General features: G+C 40.9%; 2 protein-coding genes across 4 annotated transcripts in view; one reads left to right on the top strand and one right to left on the bottom strand.

Moving 5' to 3' along the window:
- Positions 1-19985, top strand: part of LOC125763744 (chaoptin) — a 38848-nt gene extending 18863 nt beyond the window's left edge. The window contains exons 2-10 of one of the 2 annotated variants that reach the window (XM_049427194.1): positions 14774-15007; positions 15077-15981; positions 16051-16852; positions 16920-16994; positions 17062-17727; positions 17804-18162; positions 18226-18340; positions 18403-18962; positions 19041-19985. In XM_049427194.1, the coding sequence (XP_049283151.1) occupies positions 14774-15007; positions 15077-15981; positions 16051-16852; positions 16920-16994; positions 17062-17727; positions 17804-18162; positions 18226-18340; positions 18403-18962; positions 19041-19338 (4014 nt within the window). In that variant the 3' untranslated portion in view covers positions 19339-19985. Of the gene's footprint in view, positions 1-14773; positions 15982-16050; positions 16853-16919; positions 16995-17061; positions 17728-17803; positions 18163-18225; positions 18341-18402; positions 18963-19040 lie in introns of both variants that reach the window. The other variant, XM_049427185.1, reaches the window with a different exon arrangement.
- LOC125763821 (uncharacterized) overlaps positions 6944-23224 on the bottom strand; it is a 29790-nt gene continuing 13509 nt past the window's right edge. Inside the window, exons 1-6 of one of the 2 annotated variants that reach the window (XM_049427381.1) lie at positions 11804-14753; positions 10737-10823; positions 10594-10672; positions 8740-10253; positions 8372-8661; positions 6944-8278 (exon numbers count right to left, since the gene is read on the bottom strand). In XM_049427381.1, coding sequence (XP_049283338.1) covers positions 8377-8661; positions 8740-10242 — 1788 coding nt within the window. In that variant the 5' untranslated portion in view covers positions 10243-10253; positions 10594-10672; positions 10737-10823; positions 11804-14753 and the 3' untranslated portion in view covers positions 6944-8278; positions 8372-8376. Of the gene's footprint in view, positions 8279-8371; positions 8662-8739; positions 10254-10593; positions 10673-10736; positions 10824-11803; positions 14754-23224 lie in introns of those variants that run through there. The other variant, XM_049427372.1, reaches the window with a different exon arrangement.

Genomic DNA, 23224 nt, shown 5'->3' with positions numbered 1-23224 from the left:
TCGTTTCTTCCCTTTACCTAACACCTTTCCTCTGTTCGTTTTTCTAGACAACCACTTCGGATGGGTATTTGGGTGTGTGTGTGTGTGTGTGTGTGGATGTGTGTGTGTGGATGTGTGTGTGTGTGCTATCTAACTATCTGGCACGCAATCGAGGTGGGGATAGTTTGGCTTCACGAAACCGCGGTTTCTCATTCGCACCGCATAATGATCATCACGATGGTAGAAAGGTAAAACTTGCACCTTGTACCCTGCATACACCTGCAAGAACGGGATTTGTGCCAGTAGTTTTAACGGTAGCCTGGTAGACCTGGAATGTTTCGCACGTGAGGTACTAACAGGGTACGGTTAGATTTCGCACGATTTCAAAGTTCGTTTACGCGATGGCAAAAGGGATTGGACAAGTCATCGTGTTCGACTCGCGTAACGCACAGACCTGGTACGTTACGGTGGCTCCAGTTTGACCGGGCTCGCAAAGAAAACCTAACCCACTCCGTCCGGATACAAAAAGAGGAAGAAATAGTTTAACAGTTTTCTTGCACAACACCCCCCCCCCCCCCCCCCCCCCCCCTTGAATGTGTGTGTGTGTGTGAGGGCAGGGTGCTTGCCAGGAAACGGACTCGCGCTCGAAAGATATCCTCAACCACCACTGTTTGTTGCGTTACCCTCTGCTGTGGAATGATGGCGCACCCTTATTTCCGGAACCGTTAGCACACCGGCGCCATTTGCCGCACCCTGTTGGGTGTGTGCAAGGGGTATCAATACACCCATGCCCATGCACACGTATATAACATCCCTTGGTTGGGTCAGGTTTCTCGTGCTACACCCCCCCTCCCTCCCTCTGGAGGGTGTACAAAATGTCAAAATCGGTAATGGAGTAATATGTTGTGCATTGGATTTTTTTTCCCCTCCCACATACTTACTTAATAAAAATGTCATTTCAAATATGTTACTGAAGTATATAATGTTTGCAGGGGTTTTTATGTACGTTCGTATTTTAAATTATTCAAAAAAGGATTTTACAGCGATATGATTAAACGCGCGCCTAAATGTAGGCAATATGGAAGACTATTGGTACAATTAGGCTTTGAATCGTTGTTATTGGTTTTTTTTAACAAAAATTATTACATGGTAACCTTTGCCAAACAAACAACTTAAATTGACATGATTGGTGTGTGCATGTTTTGCGTGTGTTTGTTACACCGGTCCATTTCCACCTGGTTCTAGCTCATAAAAGGTGTGTCGAATTAGTAGCTTGCTTCGCGCATCCATTTTTACCCGTCAGAATTAGAAGGAAAATATTTACCTTCCGTTACCAAACTCGTCCTCACTGTTGGACACACACACACATATACAACCCGGGTCGAATCAGTCCGTATAGCTGATGATCCTAGGGGATCAGCGCCTTCTACCATATTCACTATGCTGGACGCCGTTCTTCTTTCTTCTGTCAGATAAAAAAAAGAAGGTGTGCCATCCCCTGGACCAACGGTGTGGCCTTTAATAATAGCTTGTTTGGCATTTAAATGCTATCCGTCACCACCTTCCGGAACCCGGGGCCGGCATTATCGCGCGGAAATGACGTACAAACGCACACGGCGAAATCGGTGTGTGTGTGTGTGCAGTGTCCGCTGCTGTTGACACTCCCTTTCTTAATGTCTGCACCGGTCTACACTAATATCGGGTTTTGTTGCTGTTTGTATTGCGGTCGCGGGGCACGCCAGTGTGTGGCCAAACACCCAAATGATGATGATCTGTTTATCTGTTCTAATGATTCTTCTTCGGGTTAAATTAATTTAACAAACTAGAACGAACAAACGAACAAAACATTTACGTACGCAGCAGAAATAAGAATAACAACTCTTTTTAGTGAGTCAACTTATAGTGAATGAGTCGTTATTAGGAGTCATCTCGTTTAACGACTCATTACGGAGTCATAAAAAAACCCGGTATAAACGTATAAGTCATTTACAAGGCTATAGCCTTATAAAATTTTCAATTTTTTTTAAATTTTTTATTATTTTTCACTCTTTTTTTCATTTCAAGCATTATTAGAGTGAAAAGAAACTCATTGCAACCCATTGGCATTAAAATAAAACAATTTAATTTTTTTTGCAAAATTTCCCAAAAAAATCGTAAGGGGTAAGCCTTATGAAATTTTCGAGTGAAAAATTTTTTTGAAATTTTTTTCTGATTTTTTATTCTTTTTATAGTTTAAAGCTTTATTTGAGTGAAAAGAAACTCATTGCAACAAATTCGCATTAAAATAACTCAATTTAAATTTTTATGTAAAATTACTCATTGCATAGAGCCACTATGACCGATTGATATTTTATCAATCCTTTTTTTTGTTTATTTCCTTCCCGAATATAAAACAATAATAAGGGTGTGCTACTCTTGTTTATCCAAGCGTTTGCTGATTGTCTGTTACAAGATCAAATATTTGCCTTTAACATAGAAGAAACTCGATAGGACAAAATATAAAATGCGCGATGATGATCCAAATGGCTTTCCAAATGCGTTCAGAAATGATGATGTGCGCTTCGTCGCTGGTCGAAAAAGACACACGTAATGGCCGACGATGGGGTCACCTAGCCTAGCTGCTAGCAAGACAATAATCGTAAAATTCCTAACAAACGTTCGGTCGCTATAGGTGTGGTTGCATGCCCGGATAGTTAGGGATGATTGGTGCTAGCGAAATTTAATGAACCTACTGCCCCCCTCCGGGGTATCACTGTTGCCGTGGGTGAACTTGGAAACGTCGACAATACCATCTCCAGATGGATGGCATCATCCTTATTAGCCTGCAGCTTAAATGCTTTACTAGTCTCTCGCACACCGCCCTCTTAGGCTCCTTGTCACCTGGGTATGCAATTTTATATCCAAAACCCCTAAAACTCCCTTTTGTATGGATACGCCATTCTATAGCGCTCATTCTGAGTAACAAACGGAAAAGTTTCCGTTTAAATTGTTTGTTGGGCTCTATTACTTTTTTACTTACACGACCATGTGCTCCACTTCTTCGATCTTTCGATGAAGAAGACGTAAATTAATCAGTTAATCATCCGTTTAATCAAATGTGTGTCCTCCGAGTGACGGAATTCTTTAATTTACCCCGCAATGGCTATCTCCGGACAATTTTCTTCTTTTGCTTTCAACACCGAAAGATCAATGAAGCATCCAATGATCGAAAGAATATGCAAAACTTATCTAAAGATGCACAATTAAATTCTACACAAATCATGCAAACATTGTATTTGTCTATCTCTTCAGCATTTCAAGTAAATCGCAAAATAAAGTATTAATGAAATATTTCATGACATATATGTACCTCTGATTTATGGTTATAACTTTAGTACTAATGATCGGACAGGTATGTAAAACACATGCAAAGACGCAGAATGAAATTCTACACAGGTCATGTGAACATTGTTGTTGGATATCTCTTCAGGATTTCAAGTAATTCGCAAATAAAGAAAATTTTGAAATATTTCACTTCGGATTTTTGGTAACAACTTTAGTACTAATGATCGGACAGGTATGTAAAACACATGCAAAGATGCAGAATGAAATTCTACACAGGTCATGTGAACATTGTTGTTGGCTATCTCTTCAGGATTTCAAGTAATTCGCAAATAAAGAAAATTTTGAAATATTTCACTTCGGATTTTTGGTAATAACTTTAGTACTAATGATCGGACAGGTATGTAAAACACATGCAAAGATGCAGAATGAAATTCTACACAGGTCATGTGAACATTGTTGTTGGATATCTTTTCAGGATTTCAAGTAATTCGCAAATAAAGAAAATTTTGAAATATTTCACTTCGGATTTTTGGTAATAACTTTAGTAATAATGATCGGACAGGTATGTAAAACACATGCAAAGATGCAGAATGAAATTCTACACAGGTCATGTGAACATTGTTGTTGGCTATCTCTTCAGAATTTCAAGTAATTCGCAAATAAAGAAAATTTTGAAATATTTCACTTCGGATTTTTGGTAATAACTTTAGTACTAATGATCGGACAGGTATGTAAAACACATGCAAAGATGCAGAATGAAATTCTACACAGGTCATGTGAACATTGTTGTTGGATATCTCTTCAGGATTTCAAGTAATTCCCAAATAAAGAAAATTTTGAAATATTTCACTTCGGATTTTTGGTAATAACTTTAATACTAATGATCGAACAGGTATGTAAAACACATGCAAAGATGCAGAATGAAATTCTACACAGGTCATGTGAACATTGTTGTTGGATATCTCTTCACCATTTCAAGTAATTCGCAAATAAAGAAAATTTTGAAATATTTCACTTCGGTTTTTTGGTAATAACTTTAGCACTAATGATCGGACAGGTATTTAAAACACATGCAAAGACGCAGAATGAAATTCTACACAGGTCATGTGAACATTGTTGTTGGCTATCTCTTCAGGATTTCAAGTAATTCGCAAATAAAGAAAATTTTGAAATATTTCACTTCGGATTTTTGGTAATAACTTTAGTACTAATGATCGGACAGGTATGTAAAACACATGCAAAGATGCAGAATGAAATTCTACACAGGTCATGTGAACATTGTTGTTGGCTATCTCTTCAGGATTTCGAGTAATTCGCAAATAAAGCAAATTTTGAAATATTTCACTTCAGTTTTTTGTTAATAACTTTAGTACTAATGATCGGACGGGTAAGTAAAACATACACAAAGATGCAGAATGAAATTCTACACAAATCATCCGAACATTGTTGATGTCTATCTCTTCAGGATTTCGAGTAATTCGCAAATAAAGAAAATTTTGAAATATTTCATGAAATATTTCAAAAAAGTCAAAAATGTCAGAGAAAAAATGAAACTTTTCATGAAATATTTCAAAGATGAAAAGTTTCACAGAAAAAATGAAACATTTCATGAAATATTTCATGAAAAATTTCATGAAATATTTCATCAATTTTCATGCCAACTTATTAACGAGGAGTCAAGGAGTCTAAAACAGTTGAAGTTGGTGGTCTAGGGGGCCTCAAACAGGTGCAGGAGGGGGTGCGACGGTGAAAAACCAAAAAAAAAAATTTAAAAAAAATTGGGCCCACGAACCGACGAAAATGTGAAAAATCAAAGTGAAAAAATACGCTCCAAAATATGAAAATCTGGTACCATCGATTAGAAAAAAGCAAAAAAAAAATAGGGCCCACGAACCGACGAAAATCTGAAAAATCGAAGTGTAAAAATACGTTTTGGTTTTTGAAGTGCTACCTCCTCGCCTGGTATGCTCTCCTGTTACTTGGTTGCTGCAACTGGTACTTTTTCGATACTTTTGGGTACTTTTGGATTTCGAAAACTACCAGGCGAAATGGTTTGAAGTAACAGGAGAGCATACCAGGCGAGGAGGTAGCACTTCAAAAACCAAAACGTATTTTTACACTTCGTTTTTTCAGATTTTCGTCGGTTCGTGAGCCCAATTTTTTTTTTGCTTTTTTCTAATCGATGGTACCAGATTTTGAAATTTTGAAGCGTATTTTTTCACTTTGATTTTTCACATTTTCGTCGGTTCGTGGGCCCAATTTTTTTTTTGCTTTTTTTTTTTTGGTTTTTCGCCCCAACTTCAACTGTTTTAGACTCCTTGACTCCTCGTTAATAAGTTGGCATGAAAATTGATGAAATATTTCATGAAATTTTTCATGAAATATTTCATGAAATGTTTCATTTTTTCTGTGAAACTTTTCATCTTTGAAATATTTCATGAAAAGTTTCATTTTTTCTCTGACATTTTTGACTTTTTTGAAATATTTCATGAAATATTTCAAAATTTTCTTTATTTGCGAATTACTCGAAATCCTGAAGAGATAGACATCAACAATGTTCGGATGATTTGTGTAGAATTTCATTCTGCGTCTTTGGATGTGTTTTACTTACCCGTCCGATCATTAGTACTAAAGTTATTAACAAAAAACCGAAGTGAAATATTTCAAAATTTGCTTTATTTGCGAATTACTTGAAAACCTGAGGAGATAGACATCAACAATGTTCAGATGATTTGTGTAGAATTTCATTCTGCATCTTTGCATGTGTTTTACTTACCCGTCCGACCATTAGTACTAAAGTTATTACCAAAAAACCGAAGTGAAATATTTCAAAATTTTCTTTATTTGCGAATTACTCAAAATCCTGAAGAGATAGACATCAACAATGTTCGGATGATTTGTGTAGAATTTCATTCTGCATCTTTGCATGTGTTTTACATACCCGTCCGACCATTAGTACTAAAGTTATTACCAAAAAACCGAAGTGAAATATTTCAAAATTTTCTTTATTTGCGAATTACTCGAAATCCTGAAGAGATAGACATCAACAATGTTCACATGACCTGTGTAGAATTTCATTCTGCATCTTTGCATGTGTTTTACATACCTGTCCGATCATTAGTACTAAAGTTATTACCAAAAATCCGAAGTGAAATATTTCAAAATTTTCTTTATTTGCGAATTACTTGAAATCCTGAAGAGATATCCAACAACAATGTTCACATGACCTGTGTAGAATTTCATTCTGCATCTTTGCATGTGTTTTACATACCTGTCCGATCATTAGTACTAAAGTTATTACCAAAAATCCGAAGTGAAATATTTCAAAATTTTCTTTATTTGCGAATTACTTGAAATCCTGAAGAGATATCCAACAACAATGTTCACATGACCTGTGTAGAATTTCATTCTGCATCTTTGCATGTGTTTTACATACCTGTCCGATCATTAGTACTAAAGTTATTACCAAAAATCCGAAGTGAAATATTTCAAAATTTTCTTTATTTGCGAATTACTTGAAACCCCGAAGAGATAGCCAACAACAATGTTCACATGACCTGTGTAGAATTTGATTCTGCGTCTTTGCATGTGTTTTAAATACCTGTCCGATCATTAGTGCTAAAATTATTACCAAAAAACCGAAGTGAAATATTTCAAAATTTTCTTTATTTGTGAATTACTTGAAACCCCGAAGAGAAAAGAGCTGCTATTTCGAAGACTCTACCGGGTGTGCGGTATACAAATTTGCTTCCCGTTTGGTTAGAGTCTTGCAAACGGAAACTTTTCCGTTTGTTACTCAGAATGAGCGCTTATTGCTGGCTGTTCTCGTTTTGAAGGAAGCAATCGACTGTATCAATTTAATTTGGATCCCTAGGATGACACGGTACGTGTTGCATTATATAACTTCTTTTGTTTGTTCTTGTCGGTAATTGAGCAAATTTTAATACCTTCAAAATGAACGCATGTAACGGTTCGTTACTGTTGTCGCCCTAACAAGGTACCAACCAATGCCAGCATCCATTGCTGTTCCATCTTCCTTCTCTTTATTAACTTAACGACCTCTAAGGTCATGGCGGGCATTTTTGGCCTACTAGACTTGCTTTGGGATTTAATACCCGGTCCTGTCGTGTGGAACCGGCGCCGTTTACCATATACACCTTCAGGCCCCGCTGTTCCATGTTAACACTTTGTTGACGGGGGGACGGACATGTCCGTCTTCGCTTAGCGGAACTTTTCTGATTCGGGACGGACTGGTACGTCCTGAATGTTTTGAATGTAATGTAATGTTTCCTAAGACAACAAACGTATGCGGTGATATCAACACGTTCTGCCTAAAAAAACGCACGTCAACAAGGCGTTAAAACAGTCTAATATTTAATTTTCTTGGTAAAAAATCTTAACTCTTGCAGCAATGGATTATTAATAACATATCTTTAAATAATTCATGTAAATATCACTTTTTTTTGTTTGAATATAATTATATTGATAATTTTTTTTGTGTATAGTAAGTGTTGGTAAATAGATTATAAATTGTAAAACTCTTCGAATATAGCAATGTAAACAGTGCAAAGTAAGAAGGAAAATACCGGTTATCAGAAATATTGTAATACAATATAGAGGCAGATGAAAAATGAAAGAATTAATAGAAGCAGTTATGAAAGTTTCAAATTTAAATAACGCATCCAAAAACGGATTCCACTGCTTTACGTATTCAGCTTGAGTGTGGAATGCTAACTACACTTTTAACGGAAAACGAACAGTTTAAAAATAATTAAAAAAAAATAAATAAATCAATTATATCGACAACGATTGACAAGAGATGATGTTATGGTGATGAGTTCTTGTAAACAGATTCAATGTACGGAGTTGTACACTTCAGCGAACTGTTGATACGTTGCGTGTTATGGAGGTGTTGATGTTCTTCATTAGTATGATTAGTATGATGTAAGGAAGATCACTGTGCTGCTAATGCAATCTGAAATTTGTTTAAAAAAATCGTATATCTCTTATAATATCACAGTACAATTTATCCACTGTTTTGCGACAGAAATCGTGAACATAGGATTACCTTGCTTAAGCGTCGGGTAGCAGGGAAGACATACGGTCAATACATGTATCGCACGTGGAATGCATCTCATGGTAATTCGGAACTTGGGCCGTATTGGCGTTAACTAAATTATGGTGAAGGATCTTGCGCTCCACCACGTTGCCCAATCGGTACTGGTTGCGCTTCATCGATATAAAGCGTGAGTTGACCGGTGTGTAGACCGAACGAATTCTCAACCGTTGCAGATCCCGTGGCAATGCATACGGTTCGTCTATCGCAGCGGTCAGTTGGATGTTTGTCATCAGCAGGCACTAAAGTCAAAGAAATTTTGGGAAAAGATGGTTTTGATATCGACGAGTTTGGTGTGTGTTAAAAATTGAAATACAAACCTTCAGTTGTGGCAGCTTCAGTATCGAGCGGAGAGTGGTACGACTGATTCGCGACACCGCACCCATCCCGATTAGCTTCAGTGTGGCGAGCCCCGGTTGCAGCCTGTTGACGTTTTCGAGCAGCTCATTAATAGCATGAGCGCTGCGGCAAATCACCGTCAAGTTGGTCAGCTTGACACCGGAACCAAGCAGCAAACTGTAATTCGATTCCGACACTGGGAGAAACATCGACGGCGTGTCCAGTATCAAGGTACGCAAAGCGGGCATCTCGCTTGTCAGAAACGTCATTTGACGGCGCATCATTACACCGAGATGCAATGTTCTCAGCTTTGGCATTTCTAAAATGTCCAACGAGCCGTTCCCTTTGCTAAGGGACAATTCTTCCACCCTCGGCAGATCGAACACGAACTGACATTGGCGGGTCAGCCCTATGCTGGCGCAAAATTTGCGCACGTTCTGCAGGTGAAACACCACCTTCTTACCGCGCTGTACACACGCGAAGCAGTCGTGCAGGTGTAGCGTTTCGATACCGTTCCACAGGTAGGTCTTTTCAATGACCCTGCTGATGTCCATCCCCTCGAGGTGGAGCTCGGTGAGCGCGCTGCAGTATAACAGAAATGAGCACAGTGGCGCTATATCTCTGATCGTGGTTGGATTGCGCTTCAGCTTCAGCTTTTCCAAGTTTGGCGTGTTACTAGCGATGATGTCCCAGCTAACACTGCTACTGCACTCCTCCAGTATCAGGTGTAGGTGCTTCAACGCCGGCAGCCGATTGTTGGTGAGCAGTTCGACCACCTGATCACCGAGCACACATTCCAGATCCTGAAGTTGGTCAACCGTTTTCAGCGCCAGTATGCTGCGATAGTTCTGATTTGTCACATGCATATCGTCCGGCATCTCGAACTTTGCCTGCTGCAGCTTTGGCGCGGTAAGGTTGATCAGCACACACCGGTTCTCCCACATATTGCTGTGGAACTTTTCCTCGTTCCATTTGATCCAGCGCAGGCTCGGCATGTCCATGCCCATTACCTTGTCCTCCACAATCGGTGAATCGACCACCGTTACCGAGAGTCCGACAAGCGTTTGAAACAGCGCGGAACAGTTCTTGTACAGCGTAGCCATGTGCAGCTTGTTGCTGTCGACGACGTGCAGGTCACGTATGATCTTCTTCATCGAAAACATTGTCATTAGCCGACGATACAATACTACGAATTCGCTGCTCGACAGATCCACCGGCAGATAGATCCCGACCGCATGGTAATTGCGCTTGATCTTTTTCAGTACCTCGTAATCAATATACTGCTTCTTCAGCTCTTTTTCGCCATACGTATTTACTGTCTCTTCGACCTTATTAAGCCATAGTACACCTTTCACCGCCAACACTGGGCCAACCGCTAAGTCGTTGAAACGATGACAAGTTAGGCTGAGCGATTTGAGGTCCTTGACAGGCAAAAAGGATGCTACTTTCACCAGCATTTCATTAGGTAGGTCCAAAATATTCATCTCGATTGCAGCTAAAAACCGAGATAATGAAGAACAGATTAATTTTCCGTCGAACAGTTCATATGCGAGGTCCCGGATCGTTCGTCAACTGACGAGAAACCTCTTGCGCTGAGTGCCCGTGAGTGCCCGGCTGCGTAACGCATCCAACACTGACGATAGACGATGTTCAAGGAAACGGTGGCTTTCACCCTTTCACTACTCTCTAAATGAAAGCTAATATTGGATTACGCGCACTAACTATTTTTCAAATCCAAGCATTTTAAAGGGACTTATTATGTACATTGAGTTTCAAAAAACTATTTTTCTAGCTTGCTACTTATAAATAGAAAGAAAGAGAGAAATCACATTTACCTTGTCTTAGATAAACTTTATCCGAATGTTCGATGAAACGAGCAGCGTAAATTTGGCAACTATCGAAGCAACGCACCACCTAAAACCGAGAAACAATTATTGTCGTAATAAAACTATATAGAGGAAAGAAATAAATATGTTACCTTCCAATATGTGGTACGTTAGGGCAAACCCTGGATAATGACGAAACTTGGCCGCTCGTATTGAGATCTTTTGTTTCTGGAAAGATGCTAACGAAAAGAACATATAAAATAAAGATGGACATTCCGAGCACCCTTACAAACACTAGTACACTACCCCCAACATAAAATAACGACACTAGGGCCACTCCGCAGTATGTGATCGGGAAATAGTTTTGTATGCTTTGCCTCTCACTCAGATACCTTAGAGAGCGATCAGCGTTACCGCTCTAGTGTAGCAATACGAGAGGGATGATTCAGGAAAGTAGCGATGATAGCGTTTCTTGGCTATCGATGGAAAAAAGGGCACACCACGACCCAATAATGTTCGATCTTCAATGCTTTTTGCTCCAACACGTTCGTTTGTGTGGGTAATATGGGCACGCAAAACTCTGTACAATTGTTCGATCTATTCCGATCTATCCTTCACATTTATTTATTTTTTTGCTGCGACCACTACCCCACACCACTTTTACCATCGCTTGGAGAGAGCGTGACGCGACACGTACAGGAACAATCCTGTCTACTTTTCCCTTTGGATTTTTGTTCGAAGACGCATAAAGGAACGGAAAAGTCGTAAACCTTAGGCTCGGCGACGGTGCCGTCATAAAAGTAGATGCGGTCGTAAGTCGGCGGCTTGCAGTTTAGCTTCGTTCCATCATCTGATACCAAGAAATGCGACCCTCAGAGTGTTTCACATACGTATGGCGGCAGTGAGGGGCGGAGGTGGGGGGAAGGGTGAAATCACCAATGAATGTGATGAAGGGACGAAGTTTTTTTTTCTTCAATAATTCACAATTGGTTTCTTAAAAGAATGGATCCCTTTTTTCTAATTTTCAAAACAAACTAGAACAGCCACTATCACGCTACACGCTAGATTCGCCGATTAGGCTGATTATTTTACCAACGATCGGAACCCTGAAATCTACCCATTAACAGGCAGCACACTCGTGTGGGATATCAGTATCACTTTCTTTGGAGATTCTAATTCCGTTTTCTTAACTAAACGCAACACCACATATTAAACTTACTGCGCTTGAAATCGAATGACACACCACGATTGAAAAGAAACAATAACGCACAATGCAAATCTCAAACTCAACCGACTTAGGCGCGCGCACAATGCAGAGTGACCGGCATATGTTGCCGCGAAGCTTCAACCACGTTACGAAGAAACGTACACAGATACGCGCGGGCTTATACAGCGAAACTGGTTATCGCACGTGCAATTTGCACACTAGCGCACGTGTGTGTGTGTGTTTGTGTGTTTTCGCTTCGGGTATTTTTTTACCACGCTGATCACAGCGAGTGTAGTAGTATTTGGATGGTAGGATAAAGCAGAACAATAAGGAGCGTTTCGTAGTTTCATCTAAGCGATGAAGTCACTCTTAGCGAGAAATGTTTCTTTTTTTTCACGAATAAAAACACAGTTTGAAAACCTTATCCCAGCGTTCTTTCTTAATGTAAGATGTGCTGGCTTTTCTTGCAAAAATAAAAGAAAGTAACACGGTGACATCGTATGCATACGAAACCCGACTCAAAGCAAAATATCGGTATCCACAAAACATGAGAACGAATTTGAAAATGATCTGTCGGCACTGGAAGCCATTAAACTTACACACGCACACATAAACAAAAGGGAACAAAGCATGTACCAATTCGCGGTAGACATTAGTGTATAATGACGTCCTCACACTCACACTTGCGCATGCAGTTGAAGGGCAGGGCGCAAATGGTGACATACTCCGAGGACTTTGGCCATAGTTTCTCATAGCAAATGCAGATGAATTTGCTGTTCTGTCGATCAAACATTTTTCTGTATTTAAAGAGAATTTAGTTATAATTGGAAGACGCATTCGATTACTAAGACTATTGTAGTCTAGGACGACAGAGTAGTCGTTATTCGTCACCGTATTAACTAGTTGAAGAGAAGAAGAATAGTTGAATGATCCCTGAGGTATGCGGGAGCCACCTGGTGTTGTATGTGCTAAACGGCGCCGGTTTCACACGTCAGGATCGGGTATCAAATCCCATCCGGACCGTCCCCCGGCGTCTAGTAAAATAAGTCTAGTATGACAGAAATGAAAGAGAGAGAACCTTAGAGGTCGTTCAACCACAAAGAAAGAGATAGAGATGTAAGTCTCTCTCTTCCCATTCTCCTTCGCTCTCTCTCTCTTTTTCTTTTTTCTTTGTCTCTCTCTTACCTTATTCTCTTACTCAATGACCTTAGAGGTCGTTAAACCACGAAGAGAGAAATAGAGATGTAAGTCTCTCTCTCTTCCTCTTTCTCTCTCGCTCTCTCTTTTTTTTCTTTCTTTCTCTTTCTCATTGGCTTAACGACCCTTAAGATCATGCCAGGCATTTCTGGCTTACTATACTTAACCAGATAGCCAATCCTTGCTACGGGGGAGGGGGAGGGGGGAGGTGTGCTAGAATCTAATAAGAAAATTCCTCATTGTATCTTTGGCTAGTTTCTGGACATGTTTTAAATTGACAATTCGCGAACGCATTGCCTTAAATCTGAAGCAATTTCCGTGCTATCTTCTGATAGCACTTTTTACAAGATTTGTAATGCAGCTTATGTTCTCTGTGGTTGGTGCAGTTAATTTTCTTCTCCTTTGCAAGGGAGTAGAACTCACTTAAATCAGGGGTCGCTTATTGAACATTCAAATCCTTAGACAGTTAGCAGACAGCATGTAACAAATTACCTCTTGAAGGTATTCCACGTTAACATGTTTAACCGTGTGACGGTATCTATATTCCTGGAACTCCAGCATCGTGTCGAGAATTATTGAGGTATTCCCAAACTTTAACATTGAATAAATGTAAAATAAATCAATAAAATTGAATCAAGCAAACTAACCTAGAAATAATATAGCCAAACATTACGTTATCTTGGATCATGGCAAATACTGTCCACTATCCGAACATCAGCTTACGTCATGAATCCGTTTCACGTTGCGTAATAAGCTCGGAGGGAAAGTAAGATTAAAAAAATACTACCAAAGAACCTAAATATCCCCGTGCGATACGAGCGGCCACACCTAGATCATGTGAAATGTGCCTAGTAAGGGATGTCTCTAGCCCGGACGGAAGCCAAGCGATAATGAATGGGTTTCTAAGTGTGTCCCTTTCCGCAATACCAGCGTCTTGGTGGCCGATAGTTACGAACTTTAAGCGCACCAATAAACAACGCAACGAACGAGTAGAACTACACCGTATGTGCAAACAAATGAGACAGGATATAGTGGGCTACATTGAGCCACACCTAGGCTACCGTAGCGTGAGTTTTTTTTTGTTTCTTTATCGAACATCGTGCAAATGCAACAACTACCTATTAGGCATCCAACCAGCTACGTATTCCTCGCACAAGTATGTGGTTTACGTTAAGTGGTCCTAGTGAAATATATGTACATTTTTTTATAAATATTTTTTAACATCCTGTTACACTTTGTTCCGTTAGAAAAGAGAGAAACAAACGGTTGGAAAAAAGATGGAAAATTTATGGCCGTGCCTGTCTATGGGTGGCCGACTGGTTTTCCGTCCGTATCATCACTATCACACGTTATTGATAGGCTGGGCTTGGTCCAGCCAGTAAAGTGATTGTTTTTGACGTGCTAAGGAAGGAGGGGAACTGGCCCACCCCGGTTGAGGTTGGGGAAATTTGACGTGCGAAACATCAGTTAGTTCACTAGTTCGCCAACTCCATGTTAGGTCGCAGGTGGGCTTGGAAAGGGAGCAGGGGCTAGTAAAGGTGTTTCGTATTTTTTCGATTAATTACATTATGTTGCAAAAAGCATAAAAACAAACCAGTAACTCGAATACCTTCCAAGTTTATATGATGATCAAAGCTGGTTTATATGATGATGAGAAAGAAAGGGTATTGAAACTAACGTTGCAGGTTGTGTAACCTGCAGAATTCTACTTCCAGCAACCGAGCTCAAAAACACTGAACAGGTAAAGCTCCGCATGTTAATGGAATCGATTCTTCCTTCTTCCAGGGCGACGCTGGACTCGAGTACATGTTTAAGTTCGGTTATACGATCGTGCTTGTCACGGTCGCCATCATGATTTGGGCGTCATTAGCTCGGGCCCGTGAAATCGACACGCAGAATCACCCGCCATGTGCATTCAACCCGTTGTGCTCCTGCTCCAAGAGTGCTCCGGATCTGGGTATCGTCAATTGCCGTGAAGTGTTGTTTCCTGCCGTACCTAAAGTCATCAATAGTTCCAAGGTATTGCCGACGGGTTGGTTCCGTACTGCAGCCATATCCTACTTACATGCCCTTACATTACCCTTACAGCTGTTTATGCTGACAATGGACAGGACGGGTTTGCGGGAGCTGGAACCATATTTCCTGCAGTCGACCGGTTTATATCGGCTGGAAATTACCAACAATCCACTTACGGAGCTACCGGACGAGGCGTTCTACGGATTGGAGCGTTCACTCTGGGAGCTAGTGCTGGAACATAACCAGCTGATAGACATACCTTCCCGTACTATTCGTGATCTGCGCAAGCTGCGTTTGTTGAGTTTGCGGGACAATGACATTACCACGGTCGCAACGGACGCCTTCCGGGGTGTGGAGAGCACCCTGCAAACTTTGATACTGGCCGACAACTCTATAACACAGCTTGCACCAAGCACTCTCGCTGGCTTGCCAAACCTCGAGACACTCGATCTGTCCGGCAATGGGTTGATGCAGCTAGACGCGAATGTTTTTCGTGATGGGCTGGGCAAGCTGACGAAGCTGCTGTTAGCGGACAATCTACTGCAACACGTCCCGTACGATGCGGTGAGCGTGCTAAGCCGTCTGCGTACACTCGATCTTTCCCGCAATCGTTTACAGGATCTGTCACTGGATGATGATGAACAACAGGGTCCGGGTATGCCCGGTGGTAACTTCCGCCTGACATTAGATTCGCTGAATTTGAGCTACAACGAAATGGAAACACTGCCGGCGGCATCGTTCACACAGTTTGACACAGCGAACGTGACGGTATTGGACGGTAATCCGCTCAGCATGATCGAGGACAATGCGTTCCGTTCGGCAAAGATACGTGAACTGTATGTACGGCACTGCGATCTTGATCATGTACAGCCGGAAGCATTCTCAGGGCTGGAGAACTACCTGCAGGTGCTCGACTTGTCCGGTAACAATCTGACCGAGGTCGCCGACAATCTGTTCCGTGGGTTCGATAATTTACGGTACGATTTCATTGTCGAATATCGGCGGTGTATCAGAAAATAAAAATCCTCTTAATTTTTGTTTGCCAGATACCTTAACATCAAAGACAACCTGTTACGTCATCCAGATCAACGGAATGCATCCCCATTCGCCCGGTTAAACCTGCACCGGCTGGAGGCAGTCGGTCAGCGGAACCAACCAGTCACGCTGGCAGACCTGGGCAGTATGCGAAACCTGCGCTCTCTTACCATCTCCAACCTTCCATCGACTAACCTAGGTCCTGACGATTTCATCAACTTTAGCCCGGAGTTGGAAGAGCTTCGTCTAAACAGAGCTGCTCTGAAAGTGATCAAATCACACGCCTTTACGCATGTTCGTGGTCTCAAACGACTCGATCTAAGCGAAAACCGTATTGACTCAATCGAACCAGACGCATTCACCGACGTCGGACATTCGCTTGTGTCGCTCCGTGCGTCCCATGGGCTCGGTTCGCAGCTGGTCGTATTTCCGATCGAAGCGTTCCGCAAGCTAACCGCACTGGAGGCACTCGATCTGAGCAACAATCGGTTGAAGGCGGTTGGTGATACCAGTTTTCATCTGCTCCGCAACCTTGTCAGTCTCGAGCTGCACGACAATCAGATCGATACGCTTGCCAAAGGTACGTTCCAGGCGGACATCCACACGAAGCTGATGATGATTTCGCTGAGCTACAACAACATTAAGCAACTGTTTTCACACACGTTCGTTGATCTGGAGGAACTGGAGGCGCTACTGCTGGAGGACAATCGGATTGAAACGATTGAAAAGCGTACCTTTATGAACCTGAGCAATTTGAAGCTGATCAATCTGCGGGGAAATCGGCTGAACAAGATTGCAGATGAGGCGTTTCAGGTGAGATACTTGCTAAAAAGCTTACCCCAATCCCCTGTCCTAATGTCTATGTTTTTCACTACTACAGAATTTGCCGGAACTGGAGAAGCTGGACCTAGCATACAATTCTCTGACAGCGTTCGATTTCATGTATCTGGATCAGGTCAGCAATTCGATGAGGCTTCCAGCTCTATCAGGCATTCCCATAATAATCCTCTTTGTTTCCCCAGGTTGGTTCACTAACTTCGCTGGAGGTAGATGTGAGTTATAACAAGATAAAAACGTTGGGTATGGTTGAAAACGCCACTGAAACGTCTGGTCATGGAAACCGGGAGCAGCAGCAGCAGCAGCAACAACAACAACATCAACCCATTATACACTCCAACATACGTTCACTCGACTTTACCAGCAATAACATCTCCCGAATCATGCCCGGCTATTTCCGTCCTACCGAGCTATCGCTAATGAAGCTAGTACTTCGTGACAACAAGCTCAGCACGATTACGCGCGAATTGTTCGGCAATATGCCACATCTGCATTGGCTCGATTTAGCCGACAACGAGATAACAGACCTGGAATATGACACGCTGCGTACTACGCGCAAACTGCAGGTACTGATGCTTTCCCACAACTTGCTGACGGAAATACCCGCCGAGCTGTTTCGCAACGTGAACAGTTTGCGTGTGCTGGAGCTAGCGCACAACAGCTTGAAGTATCTGCCGGATAATCTGCTGCTGAGCGAAGGTCTGGAACGGCTAGATGTATCGCACAATCAGTTTACGAAGATACCCGTTACTGCGCTATCCAACATGGCAGCGCTTTCCTTGTGCGAGTTGGACCTAAGCCACAACCATATCGGAGCCATCCACAGTATCGATCTGAGCAATAAATTTCGCGTAAGTAATGAATAGTGGTACAGGTACTACTGTGTGTACAAGATGTCACGTTAGATATTTTATCTTACGTTTGCAGTCACTGTCCTGGTTGGATCTGTCGCACAACCGGCTCGTACGGCTGGAAGATGCAGCCTTCGCTACACTGCCGCGACTCTCCGTACTCAACCTATCCCACAACGATGAGTTGGAAGTAATGGGCAAAGCATTTGTCGGGTTAGAAAACAGTCTGATCGAGTTACAATTGGCCAATGTTTCGCTCAGCTCCGTACCAGAGCTGTCCAATCCTTCGTTGCGTGCACTGAAAATCTCTCACAACGATCTGCCCTCGATTCCACCAGAGCTGGCCGCGAACATGACGTCCCTGAGGGAATTGGACCTGTCGGAAAATGATCTTACCAGCGTTCCACTGATAACGCACTCACTACCGAACCTGAAGTATGTTGTGCTCGGGTGTACCAATAGCGAAACTAGTTACTCTACCTATTGCCTATCTTTCAGACATCTTTCCCTCTCGGGTAATCCTATCACAACATTGTCCAACACGAGTTTGCTAGGAGCTGCGGACACGCTGGAACATTTGGACATAGCCAATCTTAACCTGCACTCTATCGAGGTATGACTTTGATCTCAAATGTGTCTTTGACAGGCTAATGATCCGCTGCTTCTACATCACAGACAGGGGTGCTGAACAAACTGCACTATCTGCGCTCGCTTAGAGTATCAACTTTCCCGGCGCTTCCCAACTTTAACATCCCTCGCATACTGGAGAATGCAAATAACCTACGCGATCTTTGGATAGAAGCTGCGAAACCACCTTCCGCTTCCGGTGCAGTCGCGGGAAGCACCGGATCTACAACGAAGGCGTCGAAGCCCATCGCTGTGGTAGCTACTGATTTGCGCCGCGAAATGGACGGATTACTACCCCACAAATTGCAAAGCATTACATTCGGCGGTACTGGCTTTAGCAGGCTTTCCGATAACGTGCTGAAGGGTGTCCGTTCGGCTACGTTACACTTCCGTCTGCACAACACCTCACTAGTCGCACTGCCCGGCAATCTGTTCCGCCATATGGGCAAACCCGTACGAAACGTAACCGTAACGATTGACGATGACAACGATCTACTGCAAAGCGTACCTAACCCAAATACGGCCCATTATCTTGCCCTTCCGGAGCACGTCTTCTTGACCGAGCTGCAGATCGGTGGCAGCATGTTGAACTGCGACTGTGAGATAGGGTAGGCGCACTAGGGTTACTTCAGCTGAGAAGATCCTTTCTGACGATCGATATCAATGCTCCAATATTTTTTTTACAGTTGGATCGAATTCTGGCAGCGGAAACGGCGTCAGTATCTGTGTCCCGCCAATCCGTGGACCGAGACGAGTCTGACCAACTACTTTAAGCACACCACTCCGTTGGCGTACGCAAAGGGTTCCGACTGTGGCGATTCGGCCAACGAGCTGCGTCAGGCTCGGTGCAGCAACAAGAACAACGATCTGCTGCTGGAGGTGTTGAAGAAGGATCTGGAGTGTGGCTGGGGCAGTACGGGCAACCGATTGGGCATCGTACCAGCGATCGCATTCGTGCTCGTGTTTATCGTACTACTCATCTGACTCATGCGCTATCTGTTCCGAATGTACAGCGAATTTTATGACTACCTCGAGCAGCTCTACAGTGAACAGGCGATCGGTGGAAACGGTTCCACCGTTGTGGGCAGCTACCTAGACGATGGCTGCGATTACAGCAGTGAGCTGGATATAGAGCTTGAGGAGCTGTAAATGGACCCCATCATCATCAGCTTGCATTTATGCCGTTTGGTTGTTAATCTAACAAATACATACAGCGAAAAAATATGTTCAACGTTCACACGCGCACGTGTTTGCCTGTTTGCCATTGCAAATATAAAAAGTTTTATTTGTTGTTGTTTTGTTTTAGTTTGATGCAATTACAAAAACAGGATGAAAGGAAGTGGTCGGTCCTTTGGATGATTGCGATTGCACCAAGGTTTAGTTTTCCGTTACTCAGGTATCTTTATCAACTGACTGCCGTAAACTTTAAGTGTAAGAAACATTACATTGTCACTGTTTCGCGTTATATCTCGCCCTTCATACTTATTTATTCGTAAATCAAACAGTAGATTTGTCGTTTCTCGTTCATTTCACGCGTTGCTGGGTTGTGTAAATGTAAAAGAGCATAGCTTGTAAGACCATTATTGTTGCGGAACCTTTAATAAAGCTTTGCCAAATGAGTTTATGTTGAATTATTTTTGTTTTCTTTCGAATCACAATGTAGATAAAAATAAAATAAAATTAATAAATAAATAAAAATAAAAAAACACTGAAAAAAAAATCCAAAAGTTTGAAAATTACATAAGGCTCATTTTTGCACCAACTTTTGCCTATAACTCGGTCGGTATCCAACGGATCGCCAAACTTTAACCTGTGGTCGATAGATGGCACCAATGGCTACATTTTCTTCTTGGACAGCCATGCCCTCAGACGTCTGTGCCAGAAGTTATTCGAGGAACCAAGTTCCTTACCCTGTTTGAGAAAATGTAAAATTTTCCTCATTTTTTAGCAATGTAGCAAAAATTTTAAATGTGATATATTTTGATGGGAATTTGTTGCAATAAGTTTCTTTTCACTTAAATAGTGCTTTAAATTAAAAAAAGAATAAAAAATCAGAAAAAAATTTCAAAAAAAATTTTCACTCGAAAATTTCATAAGGCTTACCCCTTACGATTTTTTTGGGAAATTTTGCAAAAAAAAATAAATTGTTTTATTTTAATGCCAATGGGTTGCAATGAGTTTCTTTTCACTCTAATAATGCTTGAAATGAAAAAAAGAGTGAAAAATAATAAAAAAAATCAAAAAATTCCAAAAAAAATGAAAATTTTCCTCATTTTTGCACCAAATTTTGCCTATAACTCGGTCGGTATCCAACGAATCGCCAATCTTTGACCTGTAGTCGATAGATAGCACCAATGGCTACATTTTCTTCTTGGACAGCCATGCCCTCAGATGTCTGTGCCAGAAGTTATTCCAGGAACCAAGTTCCATACCCTGTTTGAGAAAATGTAAAATTTTCCTCATTTTTGCACCAACTTTTGCCTATAACTCGGTCGGTATCCAACGGATCGCCAAACTTTAACCTGTGGTCGATAGATGGCACCAATGGCTACATTTTCTTCTTGGACAGCCATGCCCTTAGATGTCTGTGCCAGAAGTTATACGAGGAACCAAGTTCCTTACCCTGTTTGAGAAAATGTAAAATTTTCCTCATTTTTGAGCAATGTAGCAAAAATTTTAAATGTGATATATTTTGATGGGAATTTGTTGCAATAAGTTTCTTTTCACTTAAATAGTGCTTTAAATTAAAAAAAGAATAAAAAATCAGAAAAAAATTTCAAAAAAAATTTTCACTCGAAAATTTCATAAGGCTTACCCCTTACGATTTTTTTGGGAAATTTTGCAAAAAAAATTAAATTGTTTTATTTTAATGCCAATGGGTTGCAATGAGTTTCTTTTCACTCTAATAACGCTTGAAATGAAAAAAAGAGTGAAAAATAATAAAAAAAATCAAAAAATTCCAAAAAAAAATGAAAATTTTCCTCATTTTTGCACCAAATTTTGCCTATAACTCGATCGGTATCCAACGGATCGCCAAACTTTTACCTGTGGTCGATAGATGGCACCAATGGCTACATTTTCTTCTTGGACAGCCATGCCCTCAGATGTCTGTGCCAGAAGTTATTCCAGGAACCAAGTTCCATACCCTGTTTGAGAAAATGTAAAATTTTCCTCATTTTTGCACCAACTTTTGCCTATAACTCGGTCGGTATCCAACGGATCGCCAAACTTTAACCTGTGGTCGATAGATGGCACCAATGGCTACATTTTCTTCTTGGACAGCCATGCCCTCAGATGTCTGTGCCAGAAGTTATTCCAGGAACCAAGTTCCATACCCTGTTTGAGAAAATGTAAAATTTTCCTCATTTTTGCACCAACTTTTGCCTATAACTCGGTCGGTATCCAACGGATCGCCAAACTTTAACCTGTGGTCGATAGATGGCACCAATGGCTACATTTTCTTCTTGGACAGCCATGCCCTTAGATGTCTGTGCCAGAAGTTATTCGAGGAACCAAGTTCCTTACCCTGTTTGAGAAAATGTAAAATTTTCCTCATTTTTGAGCAATGTAGCAAAAATTTTAAATGTGATATATTTTGATGGGAATTTGTTGCAATAAGTTTCTTTTCACTTAAATAGTGCTTTAAATTAAAAAAAGAATAAAAAATCAGAAAAAAATTTCAAAAAAAATTTTCACTCGAAAATTTCATAAGGCTTACCCCTTACGATTTTTTTGGGAAATTTTGCAAAAAAAATTAAATTGTTTTATTTTAATGCCAATGGGTTGCAATGAGTTTCTTTTCACTCTAATAATGCTTGAAATGAAAAAAAGAGTGAAAAATAATAAAAAAATCACAAAATTCCAAAAAAAAATGAAAATTTTCCTCATTTTTGCACCAAATTTTGCCTATAACTCGATCGGTATCCAACGAATCGCCAATCTTTAACCTGTGGTCGATAGATGGCACCAATGGCTACATTTTCTTCTTGGACAGCCATGCCCTCAGATGTCTGTGCCAGAAGTTATTCCAGGAACCAAGTTCCATACCCTGTTTGAGAAAATGTAAAATTTTCCTCATTTTTGCACCAACTTTTGCCTATAACTCGGTCGGTATCCAACGGATCGCCAAATTTTAACCTGTGGTCGATAGATGGCACCAACGGCTACATTTTCTTCTTGGACAGCCATGCCCTTAGATGTCTGTGCCAGAAGTTATACGAGGAACCAAGTTCCTTACCCTGTTTGAGAAAATGTAAAATTTTCCTCATTTTTGAGCAATGTAGCAAAAATTTTAAATGTGATATATTTTGATGGGAATTTGTTGCAATAAGTTTCTTTTCACTTAAATAGTGCTTTAAATTAAAAAAAGAATAAAAAATCAGAAAAAAATTTCAAAAAAAATTTTCACTCGAAAATTTCATAAGGCTTACCCCTTACGATTTTTTTGGGAAATTTTGCAAAAAAAATTAAATTGTTTTATTTTAATGCCAATGGGTTGCAATGAGTTTCTTTTCACTCTAATAATGCTTGAAATGAAAAAAAGAGTGAAAAATAATAAAAAAATCACAAAATTCCAAAAAAAAATGAAAATTTTCCTCATTTTTGCACCAAATTTTGCCTATAACTCGATCGGTATCCAACGAATCGCCAATCTTTAACCTGTGGTCGATAGATGGCACCAATGGCTACATTTTCTTCTTGGACAGCCATGCCCTCAGATGTCTGTGCCAGAAGTTATTCCAGGAACCAAGTTCCATACCCTGTTTGAGAAAATGTAAAATTTTCCTCATTTTTGCACCAACTTTTGCCTATAACTCGGTCGGTATCCAACGGATCGCCAAACTTTAACCTGTGGTCGATAGATGGCACC

Source organism: Anopheles funestus, chromosome X (genome assembly GCF_943734845.2).
Source record: "Anopheles funestus chromosome X, idAnoFuneDA-416_04, whole genome shotgun sequence".
Taxonomy (NCBI): Eukaryota; Metazoa; Arthropoda; class Insecta; order Diptera; family Culicidae; genus Anopheles; species Anopheles funestus.
This window is presented reverse-complemented; position numbering and strand designations above follow the sequence as displayed.